The sequence below is a fragment of the Aethalodelphis obliquidens genome, unplaced genomic scaffold (genome assembly GCF_003676395.1).
Source record: "Aethalodelphis obliquidens isolate GAN/ISIS:26980383/991018 unplaced genomic scaffold, ASM367639v1 scaffold4, whole genome shotgun sequence".
NCBI lineage: Eukaryota > Metazoa > Chordata > Mammalia > Artiodactyla > Delphinidae > Aethalodelphis > Aethalodelphis obliquidens.
Genome location: NW_020837948.1, coordinates 82,051,785 through 82,067,877, shown reverse-complemented (window position 1 = coordinate 82,067,877; position 16,093 = coordinate 82,051,785). Strand labels below are relative to the sequence as shown.

The following is a 16,093-nucleotide window of genomic DNA, read 5'->3' as shown; positions in this document are numbered from 1 at the left end:
GTGTTCATCTACGCCGTCACACTCAGTCCTATGAACGACCCCATGGGGCAGTGTATGTGGGGCGTCCTCATGCATGTGGGCTACACCTGGATATTCAGACGCAGGGGGAGATTCCATTCACCTAGAGATATCTTCTTAGAATTTTTTAACAACGTTAACATCATACAGAGTTTTAAAAAATGATGCATCATCCACTGTCTAGAAAGAAAGTGTAGAGTGTGAGACATTTACTACCTATTCAGAATTACACAGCCATTACCCAGAACACAGCAGTCCACTATCTGTGAAAACAAACATTTGTGTTCATCGTTTCAGTTTGATTAGGGGTAGCAGAGGGCTATTTTATTATTGTCAGGAATGTGCAGTCAAAAAATAAGTCCAATAGAGGCACTGGTGGAGCTCCCAGTGTGATGATCAGATCTGCCTGAGTGACTTGTAACGTACTGTAATTTCATGGAAATATTGTAGCTAAGCTTTAAAATAGTTGGCGTTAGTCGTCAGATGTAGCAACAGCTCTCCAAAGGGCAGTCTGCTGAGTTCGTTTTAAGCCAGCCAAAATTGTCTCTTTAGAGATCCAGGAGGTGGACACCTGGTTAATTTATTCCCAAGAAGCTTCATTTCCTCCAGGTAAAGGTGTGTGCTGGCTGAGGCATGCTGATCTGCTCCCCCATTCATCAAACCAAAGGCTTCAAGGTGTGGCCACGCTTGGGATTGCAAATGGCTAGCCCAGCCACAAACTGACCCTTCTTAGAGTCTGAGGTGTTCACATTCCTGGGCCTTTCAGAGGCCACATTCCTCCTGAAGCCCACAAGGACACCAGGTGTCCTGGGGGAGGCCACCTAGGAAGCACCAGTGTTTTGTTTTCTTTTGCTTGTCACCTCCTTACTGCTGCCTTCTGGTTAAACCCCCTTAGGATGGCTCATTAGCGCAGTGTTTTGAGTGTTAATTGAGCTCTTTTGTTCACTGGGACACACACTGGAGAAGTTTTACTACTACCGAAGTGGGTTGTTTTGTTTTCCCTTTTATGGGCCGTCCAGCTCAAGGCCCCTTGCTTGGTGATACTGCTGAAGAGTTTCTATTTCCAGATCAGATTAAAGTGAACCACACTGGCCCTGTTATGGAAGCAATGCGTGGGGGTCATTTGTTGTGTGGTGGTCCTATGGCTGCCGGCCAGGATGTGAAAATCCCTAGTGTCCATGTTATTTCCTGAGACAGGCACCCACCGGAAGTAGAATTTATTACAACCTGCTGTTTGCGCTCATGAAAAGTATGACAACGTGAGACTCTAGGGCAGTGAAAGACTTACAAAGATTCCTTCTAGAGCTGCTGTGCATGTCACCTCCTTCATAACTTAGCCAGTCTTTAAACAATTTTTAATGAAAATAGTCTGCTTTTAATTGCTTAGCTTTATCTTATTCCTCTCTGTGTGATCGCAGGTCCTACAGGTATGGATCTCTGGCAGCTCCTGTTGACCTTGGCAGTGGCAGGCTCAAGTGATGCTTTTTCTGGGAGTCCAGGTGAGTTCTGCTTTTCCCTTCCCACCCGCAGTGTTTTGAAACCACACTGAACTTTATTTGTTAAATGTGAGTTCTCTGGATGATGTAATTAGAAGAGGTAAGTTTTAAGTAGCAGTAAATAGAAAACCTGTTGTAGCTTTAAAATCACGAACCGGGAGGACGTTTCTGGGGATGTTTTTAGGAGGAAAACAGTAGTCAGCTTTGGCATCTGATGTTTCCACGTCAAAAATAAATGCTGCAAATCATGCTGAGGGCATTTCTGGTGAAGGCAAGCCGGGTCTCTTGGTCCTCAGGCTCTGGGAGAGAGATTGAAATTGCACTGAAGGTTATTAACGTACTGATCACTCAGCTCGTCTGTGACTAAGGATATCATAGCTTATTTCCAGAGCTCAGAATTAAGTCCTCTTAATCATATTCTCTGAGAGTGGAAATTGCAGATTTCAAATAAATTTTACCTGTTACTCTCTGGGTGATTACCATTTGGCCAAATCTGAAGGAGGAAACACCCGAAATAGTTGGATAATATAGTCAAAGTCACGAGTTTCCTTGGCCATCTCTGTAATTCTCCCTCCCTCTTTATACCCTCTTCCTATTGGAAGGGTTGCCATGTATTCAAACTTAGGTCTCACACAGCAATAACTGGAACAGGAGAGAAATGAAAGGGAATGAAAAGTATTTTTCTGCCCAGAAAGAAAACTGTGCTCGTAACGAGGGTGGGAGACGTTTTAAAATATCATCTTGAGTACTTGATTTTTTTTCTTGCTTGAGCTTCAACAAAAGAAAGAAATCATCATTTCTCCTATTCTGTGATACCACAGTCACTTGTTGCTTTAAGAGCGGTCAACTTCCCTACTTACCAGGCAGCTCATCTTGGAAAACACAGTTTAGCAGCAGAAGTAGTGCCTTAAAATGTCCTCCCTGACCTTCGAGCCAAAAATAAATCCCTAGTAGTGAGCTGCTGAGGGCAACCAGAGTAACTAAGAAAACAAGAAGTGTAAAATATGTTATTTTATCTCCTAAAACAATTTAAAAATATTTATAGAAAAGAAGTCATAATTGTTTGAAATATTTTGGGGTCTCTCTGGTGTTATAATGTCAACATTTTGCAAGTCAAACATGGAGGGAATTGCAGGCTCCATGTCAGCAGCTTTTCCCATGGCTGGTTTTAGACCCTGGTTCTGAGCCAAAGAATTACAGCTGAGATCCTCTGCTATTCCAAAGTCATGGTGGTTAGGTCTCTACTTTCTTCATTAAGGTGACTTTCACTCCACTGGGCAAGGCTCGAGGAATTTAAAAGACTTGTGAAATGAAAAGTATGGCAAAGGAAATCTTTAAAGAAAATTTAAAATGTATCCCCAGCTAAAAGACTAGAGCTCAAGTTACATTTTTGACCTAGAGAGTCGGCAAACGGCACCTATTTCAACTGCTTTGACATTTTAGCAAGCCTTTAACTTCATAGAGGAAACAAAACCATTAGCTGGTTTTATGTTTGCTTTTTTTTTTTGCTTTTTGATAGTTTTGTGTTTGCTTTGTTTATTTGGGGGGAGCAGAGCATAAGAAAATGCAGTGGTTTATAGTAAATACAAATCACACAGTTTAACATTACTTACACATACTAAGTAATTTAGCAAAGGAAAAAAATTCCTTCTTTTCTTTTTCTTAGTAGGCTAAGCAGATTCCTTTGGAATATGTGGCTACTCCAAAATTCTTACCTTAAAATGGCCTGGGGATTGTTAAGGACGCGGTATGATGTTTATATAAGAAGGTGCAGATGAGTGTGTTTGAACATGAGCCGTGTGTGTGTGTGTGTGTGTGTGTGTGTGTGTGTGTGTGTGTGTGTGTGTGTGTGTGTGTGTGTGTGTGTTTGCTGGCGCTGGCCACTTATCTGATGAGTTCAGCCAGAGCGATCTCCTGATATGACATGGATTGAATCTCAGATGACATTCATGGGCCATGTGTTTCTTTTTCTGCCAGGTCTGCCAAATCACTTTATTTTTATTTTCTCTCCCATTGTATGAGGCAGACTAAAAATGTAAGAGAGGACTTAAAAAAAAAAAAAAAAGATGCTACTGTAGTTTCACCAGCCATTCATTGAATTAAGTTTAGTCAGTGGAAGAGGTGGCACAGCTGAGGAAAGGAACTGGGAAGCATCATGGGGAGAAAAGCTGCCCAGGAGCTGGGAGGAGATGACAGATCTGCATGCCTGAGGAACGTTGGCACTTACAGCCTTGAGCAGGGCTCTTCTTGCTTAGGCAGATGAGCAATTTAAAATATGCTGGCCCTAAGAGGATTTTTTTATTAAGTCTAATTGCCCTCTTGGAAATTTAATGAGAACTAAGCATCGAACAGTGCCACCATTGTATTAGCTAAAGTGTTGTAATTGATGCTCTCTGTTTGTCTTTCATCCTTAATATTAATTAGTCTTTACATCTGATCCTCAAGGCAGGTTACATACTCTCAGAGAGAATTTCTTTCTTTTTCTTTTTTTTCTGGATGTACCACAGTTTATTTAATCTTTTAAATTAAAATATACTTGATTTACAATATTATATTAGTTTCAGGCGTACAGCCTAGTGACTCGGTACTTTTATAGATTATATTCCATTCCAAGTTATTACAAAATGATGGCTATAATTCCTTGTGCTGTACAATACATCCATTTGGCTTATCTATTTTATATATAGTAGTTAGTACCTCTTAATCCCATACCCCTATCTTGCCCCTCTCCCCTCCCCTCTCCCTGCTGGTAACTACTAGTTTGTTCTCTGTATCTGTGAGTCTGTTCTCTTTTGCTATATACATTTATTTCACAAATAAGTGATATCATACAGTATTTGTCTTTCTCTGCCTGACTTTTTTCACTAAGCATAATACCCTCCAGGTCCATCCATGTTGCTGCAAATGGCAGAATTTCATTCTTTTTTATGGCTGAGTAATATTCCATTGTATAGATATATACCATATCCTTTTTATCAGTTTGTCTGTTGACACTTGGGTTGCTTCCATGTCTTGGCTATTGTAAATGGTGCTACTATGAACATTGGGGTGCATGCGTCTTTTCAAATTAGTGTTTTCATTTTTTCTGGATATATATCCAGGAGTGGAGTTGATGGATCATACAGTAGTTCTATTTTTAGTTTTTTGAAGAACTGCCATACTGTTTTCCATAGTGGCTGCCCCAATTTACATTCCCACCAACAGTGTAGAAGTGTTCTCAGGAAGAATTTCTTATTCCAAAATCAGGAATGAGCAACAACGTTTCATCTTCAGAGGGCTTCACAGGGTTGAACTGTCAACTGGTTGCATCAAAACCGCTGCTCCTGGGCTTCTCTGATGGCTAGTGGTTGGGAATCTGCCTGCCAACGCAGGGGACACGGGTTCAAGCCCTGGTCCGGGAAGATCCCACATGCCGCGGAGCAACTAAGCCTGTGCGCCACAGCTACTGAGCCTGCACTCTAGAGCCCACGAGTCACAACTACTGAGCCCGTGCGCCTGGAGCCCGTGCTCCACAACAAGAGAAGCCACCACCATGAGAAGCCTGCGCACCGCAACGAAGAGTAGCCCCCGCTCGTCACAACTAGAGAAAGCTTGTGTGCAGCAATGAAGACCCAGTGCAGCCAAGAATAAATAAAAATAAATTAATTAAAAAAGAAACTGCTGCTTCTGCAAAGATGATTTTAATGAGAAATGTGCGTAAAGACTTAATGGATACAAATATTCTTCTGAGGAGCACCTATTATATGTTGTTATACCTCTCCTATTTCTGTTGGTCCACAAGTGAGCATCCTCTTTGACCTCAGCAGTGTAAGGTGGGAGCAGGCTAGCCCCGACCTGAGAAGTTCAGTCTAGTTAGGATATGAGGAACTTCTAGAAATTAATGAGAGACTGTATAGTTTTAAGGTCTAGACTGTATGATGAATATGGATAGCCAAGATGCTCTAAAAAAGGCTAAATGAAGGTGGACTGGAATAGTTAATTCAACAAATTCAATGTACAGATATTTCTTTAGAGCTTTCCATTTTTAAAGGTTGAAATTACGGCTATGAGTAAAACAGTGATTCTTCCCTCAAGGAATTTATCATGACTTAAGAGATCAGGAATATGTATAACGAATTACTGTATGAGGCAGAATGTATTCACTATAGAAATAGTGGCCTGAACTACACTCTTTAAGAGGAGTGAAGAGAGGAGAGTCACCTCAGGATGTGATGAAGCACAGAGAACTTCACAGGGGATGTTGGTGTTATTTCAGCAGATATTAGAATACCGGGTTAAGACTTTGAAAGGCCTAGAAGAGCAGGGAGTGGCTGCAGGAATAGCGTGTGTGATAAAGGAACAACATAAAAGACGTGCACAGGTGTAGATATGAGGTGTACGGGGAGAACAGGTCAACCAGTCACTGGGTTTACACTATGTACAGGGCACTGTGCTAGGAATGAGTGGCTCTGTTTCACACACACAGCATCCAACAGAGGTTTTTTGAGCACTTACTTTGTGGAAGGCGTACGATTAATTTGTCCAGAGCGCATGGCACGTGAGCACTGCGTTTGTAATTATTCCCTTTGGATGTAAACGTAGGTCAGTGAACTCGAGTTAAATTACAGAAGGTCTAAAGATGGCAAAAGCTTCATGGAAAAGACAAATCTTGCTGGGTCTTGAAGGATGGGTCGTATTTTGGAGAGGAAGCAAGTCATAGCTCTTAAAGTTGTAGGCCAGGTAAGAGGTTCATGATGGTACTCTGTGTGTGTGTGTGTGTGTGTGTGTGTGTGTGTGTGTGTGTGTGTGATATTTATATAAAGCATATACAGGGAATTCCCTGGCGGTCTAGTGGTTAGGATTCCACGCTTTCACTGCCAGGGCCCGGGTCTGATCCCTGGTCGGGGAACCAAGATCCCGCAAGCCACGTGGCACAGCCCAAAACAAAACTATTTACGTGTAATATATGTGTGTGTACATACATGGCATGGTTTGCAGGCAAAGCACATAATTAGTATCTCATCACTCTAAATATCATTCCATACCAGTCAAGATAAAAACCTTACACTAGGAGTGAGATGCCACGTCCCAAAGGAACCAGGATCCCCCAGATAATGTTCTTTGTATACCTTTGAACATTTTTCATAAACTTATGGAAACACACACAGCACTTGTGTGAAAGGAAAGACACCTCTATTCTCATTGCTAACAGATAGGAAATAATGACACAGTGGCAGGAACATTTTATTTCTCCTAAATAAACCTTACACTTTCATGCCCCTCTGCTGGTGAAGCTCCACAAAGCCCTAAGAGCTTCAGGACATACAGGATATATTTCAAGCAAGTATTACAGTCATGGCTGTAGTTGGTAAACAGTGAAGCGTGAACCTGCTAAAAATGTTTCCAAGAAGGAACAATGCGCACTTTCCTTGAATGCACACTGGAAGTGAGGGAGAAAGCCGTAGAGCTTAAGATTACTGCTGTCTTTGCTTCAAGAGGCAGGAAGAAATCTTAGTCTCTTCTAGTGCCGTGGACATTAGCAGACCTACATCACCTGGTCTTCCTGGTGTCACAGATGCTATGACTCCAGAGTTCAGGTCATCGCAGGCCAGGCGACAGAGCTTCTGGTCTCGTCTACCTGGATGATGCCAGTGGAAGATATGCATAGACCTTTGTGTGTGATGAGGACTTTTAGCAAGTTTTTATCGAGCACGTTTATGGATTCAAGGATGAATTTTGAATTTATGTTTCTACCTTTAAGGAGCTCGTGGTCTATAGAAGGGAAGACAGATAAGTAAACCTAATTTAATCATGGCTCCCTAAGGTTATTAAAGAGTTTTAAGCAGGGTAATAATACTGTTAGATTGTCCTTTTGGAAATACAGCCAGTAATCGAGTCAAAGTGAATTGGAGAGCAATGAATGCAGAGGAAGATGGTTGTAATAGGTTAGGAGAGACGATGCAAGTGTGCCAGTGGTGGCTAAAACAAAATAGATGGATTATAGACAGATGTTGCGGAGTACTCGGAGTCCAATTACATGTGGATTTCTTCCAATTACGTGTTATCAACATCAGCAGTGACTCACTTTTAATAGAGTGAAGCCCTGGAACACAGCTCAGCCTATTAGCAGTGAAGTGGTACTTGCGCGGAACAGCTCTGTGGAGGGGGAAACACTGAGACTGATGACAGCAGAGTATCTAAGCGAACTTTCTTTTGTGCCATTTCCCAGAGCTCCTCCTGCCTGTGCCCAGCCCAGGTCCCACAGCTGTCTGCTCCCCTCTGCAGTGTGTCTGTGCTATGGCTTGGTCACTGTGCCCTGAGGGTCCACAGTGGGATCAAAGGCCTGAGCTCCATACCTATGTAGTCTCTGCACATTCATGACTCAATCCCGAGACCTTGACATACCCCCAGATATTTGATCATCCCTAGAATATGTACTTATACGCAGGGTGAGTCGAGGGCAGCAGAGTTATGCACTGAGCAGAATCTGGGAGGTCGGCGAAGCTTACACAGTAGCTACGTGACTCACCTCTATGAAGCAGCTGGCAGTGTGAGTGATGAGGTTTGTGCCTCAGCTAATTAGTATTAAAAGGACTGGGACCACCCAAGGATAGCCTGAACCTTAAACGTTCAGGTCATACGTGCCAATGATGAACCACACTTCCATTCTTCTGCCTTAGATTGTAGGACAATCGTCTGCCAACCATTACAGGACAAGAGCCGGTCCTGGTGTGCAAAATGTCTCCACGCCACTTTGGTTCAGTAGCCTAAATGAGGGCTTCTGTTATGGGAGGACAGGAATGGGGTTGAATGGAATGTGTGTGATGTGTGGTGCTGGCCACCAGATCTTGTTCATTGACACACCTGGGTTTCTGCCTCTAGTGGAAGCTAACCCAGGTTTAACTGTGCAGAAGTCCACACTGGCTTGGACTGGCCCGGCCAGCCTCTCCCTGCCTGATATGCTCCACAACTAGGGCCCCAGGGTCCCTCAATCACCCAGCATCTTTTCCCTAGGAAAACCCTCTCAGGAAGAAGCTGTGGGTGGTGGTTTTCTTCTCACCCTGATTTTAAGTCAATGTGTTACTTTGGTTTAGTTTAAACCCTTAACCTTAAACTCGATGATACAGAATTCTAGGCGGTTCAGAGCCACCCGCAAAGGCATCTTCGGGGCCTATCCCCTGCTCCTTGTAACTGCCTGCTGGACATAGTTATGGATGTCTAACTTGTCATCAGGCAGAGTCACCAGCAGCCACAGTCCAAGGACCACCATCAGTTTTCACAAGCAGCAGGCATCGGGGTCCCATTTGGGCTCTTCCAGAAACACTCACAGGCTGTCATCAGTGTCATCCCTCAGACTCAGAGCGAAGCTTCCTCCTCGTCTGTAGTTAGCAGCATAAGGGTGGTGATGATGTGTGACATAAACACACTTTGAAATCGGATGCAACTGATCGTACAGAGAGGATTCCGTGGTGCCCCGTCTGGCCGGCACTGCACAGACCGGGAGGCCCAGGGGCCTGGAGCACTTCTTCAACCTCAGCTGCAAATCAGTCTTCTCTGGTCTGTATTTCCCAAATTCGTCCAAAATGAATCCGCAATATTTCATCAGATACATCTATCAGGAATCTCTGTTTCTGTTTCTGTCACAACTTGCCAGCCTTAAGCCTTAACCTTAACTAATTACAGTGTCTGTGTTACAGCTCCACGGCAGGGTTGCAGGTATTAGAGCGTGGAGGCTCATGTCCCAACCACGGAGGGAATGTTTCAGGATGTTGTTTGTTGTTTTAGAAGCTTTCCCCAAGATGCAGCACACAGGGATGGGCAGAAGGGCAGCCAGTGGTGGCGTATCAGGGGTTTGGGGAGGCAACATTTGTTTTGTGTCTCTCTTCTAAATGAAGTTGTCATGACATCTGTGTTTTAAGTTGTGTGAGAAATTCTGGATTGAGCTTGAAATATACACAATTTGTTTTCGAATGATTGACAAAATGACCATTGCATACTCTGTGTGATAAATAGGTATGGATTAAAACTCACTAGACCTGAAAATTCACGGAGGATGTTTTGATCACCCCTGTATCCCCTCCTCTAGCATTCTGACACATGGAGTAGATCTTCATTTTACTTAAGGGAATCAACATCTAAATCCTGACCTGGAACTTTCCCAGTAATTGTTCACAGTTGTCACTAATGCTCTGTTATGTCCAGCCCTAAGCAGGGCAGAGGCTGGATTTGGACGCCCTTCCAGTAGAAAGTGTCTGGAAATAGCTGTGCAACTGTAGAAGCTATTCTCCAAGAAGCCCCAAGTATCCCTGTGCCCTACCCGAAGCCCTGATTTGTGGCCTTTCCCTGTGGATGGAATGCTCTCATTTTCCTGCTGTATACTTCAGATGCACCCAGGGTCAGAACTTTGCCCAACACACCAATACCTGGGAGCCTGATGCCCTTTATAAGTCTTGCCAACCTTTTCCCAGGTGACTGGACTCTGTACCCCATGCACCGGCTACTGGCCGACATCCTGCATTGAATAAACCAGTCACCCAGCACCTACCCCTGACACCACCTTTATCTGTGCCCCACCTACCTGATTAAATCTCCTCAAATATTGACAGAGAGGTATAATGAGGCCTGTAGATTCCAAATTCAAGTTTTCTCTGCCCCTTCAGACATTGAACTTCAGATTACGAAAGACCATGACTAGGGATCTCATGGAGAGCTAGATCAGTTTTCCCAGCCACATCCCTTGAATATCCGGTTTTCCCAGTTTCCAATGAGAGCCCATCTTGAAGTATGAAACTCTCAAAATTAAATCAGGTATATGATAAAATCCTTAATTTCTTCATCCATGAATATGGAAAAAAGTTGTATTTTGTGTAATCTAATCTTTGAGTAAAATCTTGCAAATTTGTAAAAGGAGAAACAACGTTCAGAATATTTGACTTGTGGGTAACTGTGTCTTATTAAGTATTAATAGACTTACATTCGTGGAGGTTGAATGGGTGATGTTTACCACACCTTGGCTTCCCCCAAACTGAGAGCTCAGTGTTTTAGGAAGGGATCATTTTGTGGCTGTGTAACATTCAGGACCAATCCTCCTCCCTCCACTACCCAACCAGTGGGCCAGCTGCTTCCCTGGCTGAAGCAGGAAGCACCATGCTTTTTTTTTTTTTTTTTTTTTTTTTTTTAAAGAGAGCAGGGCAGTCGGGGAAGTGGGGGAACCAGTCAAAGAGCCCTGCCCCATGTCAGGGCACAGTCGGGCCAGATTAGCTTGTGAGGTGGAGAATGCAGTGAAGTACCGAGGTGCTGTGCTCATACAGCCCAGGCCAAGTTTGCAAACTGGTTTGTGATTGTGCCCAACTTCCCTTGTGAGCCATGCCAGCACCATGGTCTCTGGGTGTTTGCTCTGAACTTCATAAGCATGGCTGACTAGCTCTCTCTCCCTTTGCAGCTATCACTAAGCCTGACTTCCTGGAAAGCTCTTATCGAGGAATAGAAAGACCTAGATTAACTTCTGTGCATACCATGGCCATATATGCGTGTCAGACTCGTGTTTATATAGCCATTATAGGTGTGAAAGGCAAAAGTGTAGCTACTCCCCAGTATGACCTGTCTTGTCTTATTTCTATGGATGGGTACTAAAAGCCTGTATTTTTATGTCTTAAAATCTTACCTGAAGGAAAAAACATTAAAGACAAAGGATGTGTAGCACTTGCGTTAACATGAGATGTTTCTAAAATGAAACTATTCCCTAACCGTCAAATTTGGGCAGAGGGTGATTTCTCTAACATGTTGGTTGAGAGTGGGTTGCTATAAACCCAAAGTCAGAAGCCTTTGACGTGGCAGAGAGTCAATGGATGCCTTAAAGCAGAAGGTAGAAGGAAGAGGCTGAAATTCCAGGCTGAAATGAGGGGACCGTGGCCGTCACTGAGCCCACAGTTGGTGTTCAATAAATACCATGTAGATTACTGATTGATTTCTGCAGTTAGTTGCTAGGAGCCCAGTTTGATCTGCACTTGATTGGGTTATACACAGTGTCCCTCTGGTTCTGTGACCCTGCCTTTGGCTATCACTTCCCTGGGGCAGCAGCAATCAGCCAGAGGCTTAGACCATCAGAGTGTAAAGGGGGCCTGTGGAGGAACTCTCTGGAGGGTGAGGAGAGAGGCTGGTCAGATGGCCTTGGCTGGTACTCAGAGAACATACAGAGATGCTTAGGGGGTAGGACCAGTAAGCAAGTCTCTGCACCAGTCATATCTGATTCCTGCTTCCATCTTCTCTGCCATCGTCAGGAGAAGCAGTCTAGATTGGGGATTTTAGAGCATTGATCTTGAACTTCGTCAGAATTGGGTTTGGATCCCAGCTCTATCATTAATGAGTTGTGTGATTTTTTTTTTTAGGTCGAGTTCCCCAGAAGCCAGATGCTGAGACAAGGGTTCAAATGACAGTGAATTATTAGAAAAATATTCCAGGGGGAAACTGACAGGGAGTAGGGAAATGAGACAGGGAAAAGGCTAAAAAAGAAAAAAAAAAAACAAGCAAGAATGCAATGTCAAGTGCTATCCCACGGTGGGGTGGATGGTGGGGATGGTATCTGACTTGGTCCCCTCTAGAAGTAGTGCTTCAAGTTGTCCAGAACAGCCCTCAGCTGATGGTTAAGGGCGACCCTTAGAGGTCATAAATTCCTAGACACTGTCAGCTCTCCAAGTGCAGGTCAAGATGGCTCCAGGTGCCGACAGAGACACAGGTGCTGGGTGTTGGGAGTGAAAGCACACAGGGAGTCCATGTGCACATAAATGGTTATGGGATCTGTATCAGCAGAGCACTGACAGCATGTACTACAAAGGCTTTCGTAGTTTCTTATACTTTCTGAGCCTCAGTTTTCTCTTCTGTTAAATGGGAGGAAAAGAACTTGTTTAAAACCATCAAGGAGGTAACAATAGTAAAGCACCTGCTGAGATGACACAGGAAAAGCACATAAGTAGTCAACAAGTGGTAACTCTTATTGGCCTCAGGTTGAGTTACTCCAAACCCTGAGGCCTTAAATAAACAGGCAAACTAAACAGACATGTAGAATTTGAATTATAACAATATATGCCTAAAAGGAGCAGTTCAGTTGCACAACGAAGTTTTGGAAGCTAAAGATAATTTTAATAATGACTCCAGAAAACTGTCTAGAAGAGGATTCTAATGTTTAAGGTGCTTTCAACAATAGAACAAAGGCATGATGACATAAACTTTTAGGAAACGGGACACTGTTCTATATTTAGAGTTTTAACAGTGAATGCTCAGAGGATAAGTGTGATAAAAACCTTAGTGCTCTAGTTCTTATACTTTTAATAAAATTGAATCTGATCAATCCAGCAAGTGGGTCTGGAGTGAGTTGACGCTGATGCTGGGAGTGACACCGGGCAAGTCAGTTGAGTTCAACGAGCATTCTTTGAGCATTTGCCATATGGCAGACACGAGACCAAGAGGAATGAGACACAGTTTCCCAGGTTAGTCACCAGGTGAACTGGGGATGTAGGGAGAGAGAATTAAAACCAGTTCATTGCAATAAAAATAGAAGCATTTCATGGATCCAATTTTAAGTACTTTGTACTTGTAACCTTGGTTAATTCCCACAGCAATGGTAAGAGGAAAGTTCCATTATTACCCTGCTTTAGGTAAGGACACCAAGAATAGTTATGTAACTAGTTTACATAACTAGCAAAGGCCAACGTGAGAGTCCAATCCAGGCAGTCTGACCCCAGAGTGCACACTACACTGCCTCACATGTCCTAGGGTTTCCGTGGTACCTAACTATCTGTAGTACTCACCTCTGCAGAAATTTCAGCTGAACTCTAGAAGTTGCATGTGTTTCACTTACTCAGCCAAGGTCAAGAATCATAGCTATGTCAAAGCAACAGGAGGTGATTCCATGAACTCCTTCTGTAAATCCTCTAAGATTCAGATTCATTAAGTTTAATGTAGTACTTTGACTTTTAATGTTGACCTCATTATTTCATATATGAGTATTGATACTTATATATACTTACATACAAATGTAAAACTTATGATGAGGCATGGGTAGTTTCCTCAAAGCAAATGGGCATCTCTCCCCGAGGTTATATCAGTAGCCAAAGTTTGTGGGGACAGGTGCCACCTCTTCTCCTTTGAAAAAAATCCTTGAAAGGTACCTCCTGGGCCACTGGGCAGCCCCGTCTGGTACTGTGCAGCCCTGTTATGTGTACAAGGCTCTCCCTGCATTGTTCTAAGGAGGTTCAAGAACTGTCTTATGAAATCAACTCTGGGTTTTCTCTTCTGATCACTCCTGGATTCTCCACGAATGCAGAAGCTGTCAAAGTAAAGGAAAGCCATCTACTAACATACCTAGAGAATTATTCTACGACACACGCTCACTATTATAGCATGTACTTTTGCCTGTTTCTAAGACTGTACCTCCTTACCCACAGCTTTTCTCATCGTCACTGTATTAACATTCTCTATTTTGTACACAGGACTTGTGTTGGTATAACATTGTTCCTACACCATTTTCTGGTAAGATTTGTCCATACAAATCAGTGGACCTGAAACCAAGCTTATATGAACAAGAGTCTTCCATTCATTGGAATTTATTTTTGTGTTGCCCTTTTAAGGTAAAGGGGCCCATTGTCAGAAAAGAAAACTGTACCAAGAAATTATTTAAAAACAAATTTGGAGTGTCTTTCTTGCCATCAGTGATCTCACCTAATGGTGTGATGGGAAAAAAACATCAACCAATCACCACCTCTGGGTTATGAGTCCAGTTGCATCAGTAATCAGTTCTGTGGTTATGGGCAAAAGCTGTTAATTTCTATAAACTCAGTTGCTGATATATGAATAAAACTTTTCAGAGAGAAAAAATCAAATCTGTCCCTCTCAACTCCAAAATTATTTTTTCTATTATTTCTCAGATACGGATGTAATACCCAGCTAGGGATTCCTTCATGCCAAGCCCTGTCTGAAGGTCTTTGTGATAGACTTTCTGCTCCTGAGCTTTTTTTTTAAATTAGTGACTAGAGTGCGGACAAGGAAGACAGACTCACCAAATCTACGGATGGTGCAAAGCCATGAATAGCTAATGTGCTGAATCACAGACATAGGATTCAAGATATCTTGACAGCCTCGGTAGTGGGCCAAAAACTGCAAGATAAAATTTGATAGGGATAAATGTAAAGGCCTGTGTTTAGGTTTTATAAAATCATAAATGAAGTGACAGTCCCGGCTCACAGCAAGTCCTCTGTAAAAGACCTGAAATTATTTAGCTCATGGCAAATATATAATTTAACTCTACCTGTTACAGTGTAGCTACCAAAGTAAGATAAGATAGCTCAGCCTGCCTTAATAGAAACAGAGGGTCTAGAACAAGTAAATCACCAGTCCTCTGGACTCTGCACTGGCCACAGCATATCTAGAATAATCCGGTGAGTTCCAGATATCGAGATTTAAGAAAGATATTGATCAACCAGAACAAAATAATCTTAATGGTGAAAACTCTTGAAATCACAGAAAAGGAACTGGAGATGTTTAGTCTGAGGGTGATGAAGGGGCAATAGCAAGGTATTTGTTTTCAAAATGTATCCTGTTGAGGAGGGCTTTAATCAACTGTGTTTAGAAAGCATGGAGAAATAATATACCCAAAATGTAGACTTTGGGAACCAAACATGTGCATGTATGAATTTCAGCTCTGTAAGTTTCAACTCTGTGACTGAGTCATTTCTCAGCATATCCGTTTCCCATCTTGAAATAGGGGTAATAATATCTTGCTCAGAAAGCCATCCATGAAGGTTAGATGACCTGGCATAGTTATTGGTAAGAGATAGGTTTTTTGTAAAGGCTAATCTCTTCTTTGTTTACCTTCCCTTCGAGAGGGGAAGAAGGAGGACAGTTGGTTGCTTTTCTAGAAAGTATTTTATGCCTACTGCAACTACCCCAAAGGAGGATGAGTTGCTAGGTCAGGCAGGGCTGGGGTTAAAAGTCTGGGAGAGCAGCGCTGACCTGCCAGGGCACTCTGGTGCCCCGCTCTTGTCCTCCACTCTTGTCCAAACACAGCTTCATGTAATCATTTTGATTTTACACAGTAAGTTTCCAGGTATGAATGAATCGTTCAGGAAATTTTTTAAAAGGCAGAAAATCAGTGGATAAGATGATCCCTAAGAAGGCTTTGTTCTCCCTGTTCTCTGCACGTCTGTGTTGTTGGGATTGATACTCGCTAGAACATGCACAATCCTGCTGGAGATGGAGTTAGAAAAGACCCAGATGTGTTACTCCACTACACTTAGGAAGTTAGGGAATCATTCTTGTAAGTTATAGAAAGATAATTCAGTTGTGACAAACAAAAGGGATTGCTAGCCCCCTCTTTATAGTTCTCTTATCACTGCGGTACCGTGATTTCCTGCTCCACTGCCCCCCTCTCCCCCAGCAAGTCATGTATGATTTTCTCAAAGGCAAAAGGTGGAATTAACTTGCCAGTATTTCGACACTGGGTTTTCTTTTAAACAGCTGATAATTAAATCCATCTAGACCTCTCTAGCTGTCCTTCTAGGAGCTTTAATCACAAGAAGCAGGCGAACTTGTAAATGTTCTAAGAG

General features: G+C 42.9%; 1 protein-coding gene across 2 annotated transcripts in view; it reads left to right on the top strand.

Moving 5' to 3' along the window:
• Window positions 1-16,093, top strand: part of GHR (growth hormone receptor) — a 284,952-nt gene that overhangs the window by 128,445 nt on the left and 140,414 nt on the right. For both annotated transcript variants that reach the window (XM_027101187.1, XM_027101185.1), the window contains one exon: window positions 1,437-1,517. In XM_027101187.1, coding sequence (XP_026956988.1) covers window positions 1,448-1,517 — 70 coding nt within the window. In that variant the 5' untranslated portion in view covers window positions 1,437-1,447. The remainder of the gene's footprint in view (window positions 1-1,436; window positions 1,518-16,093) is intronic.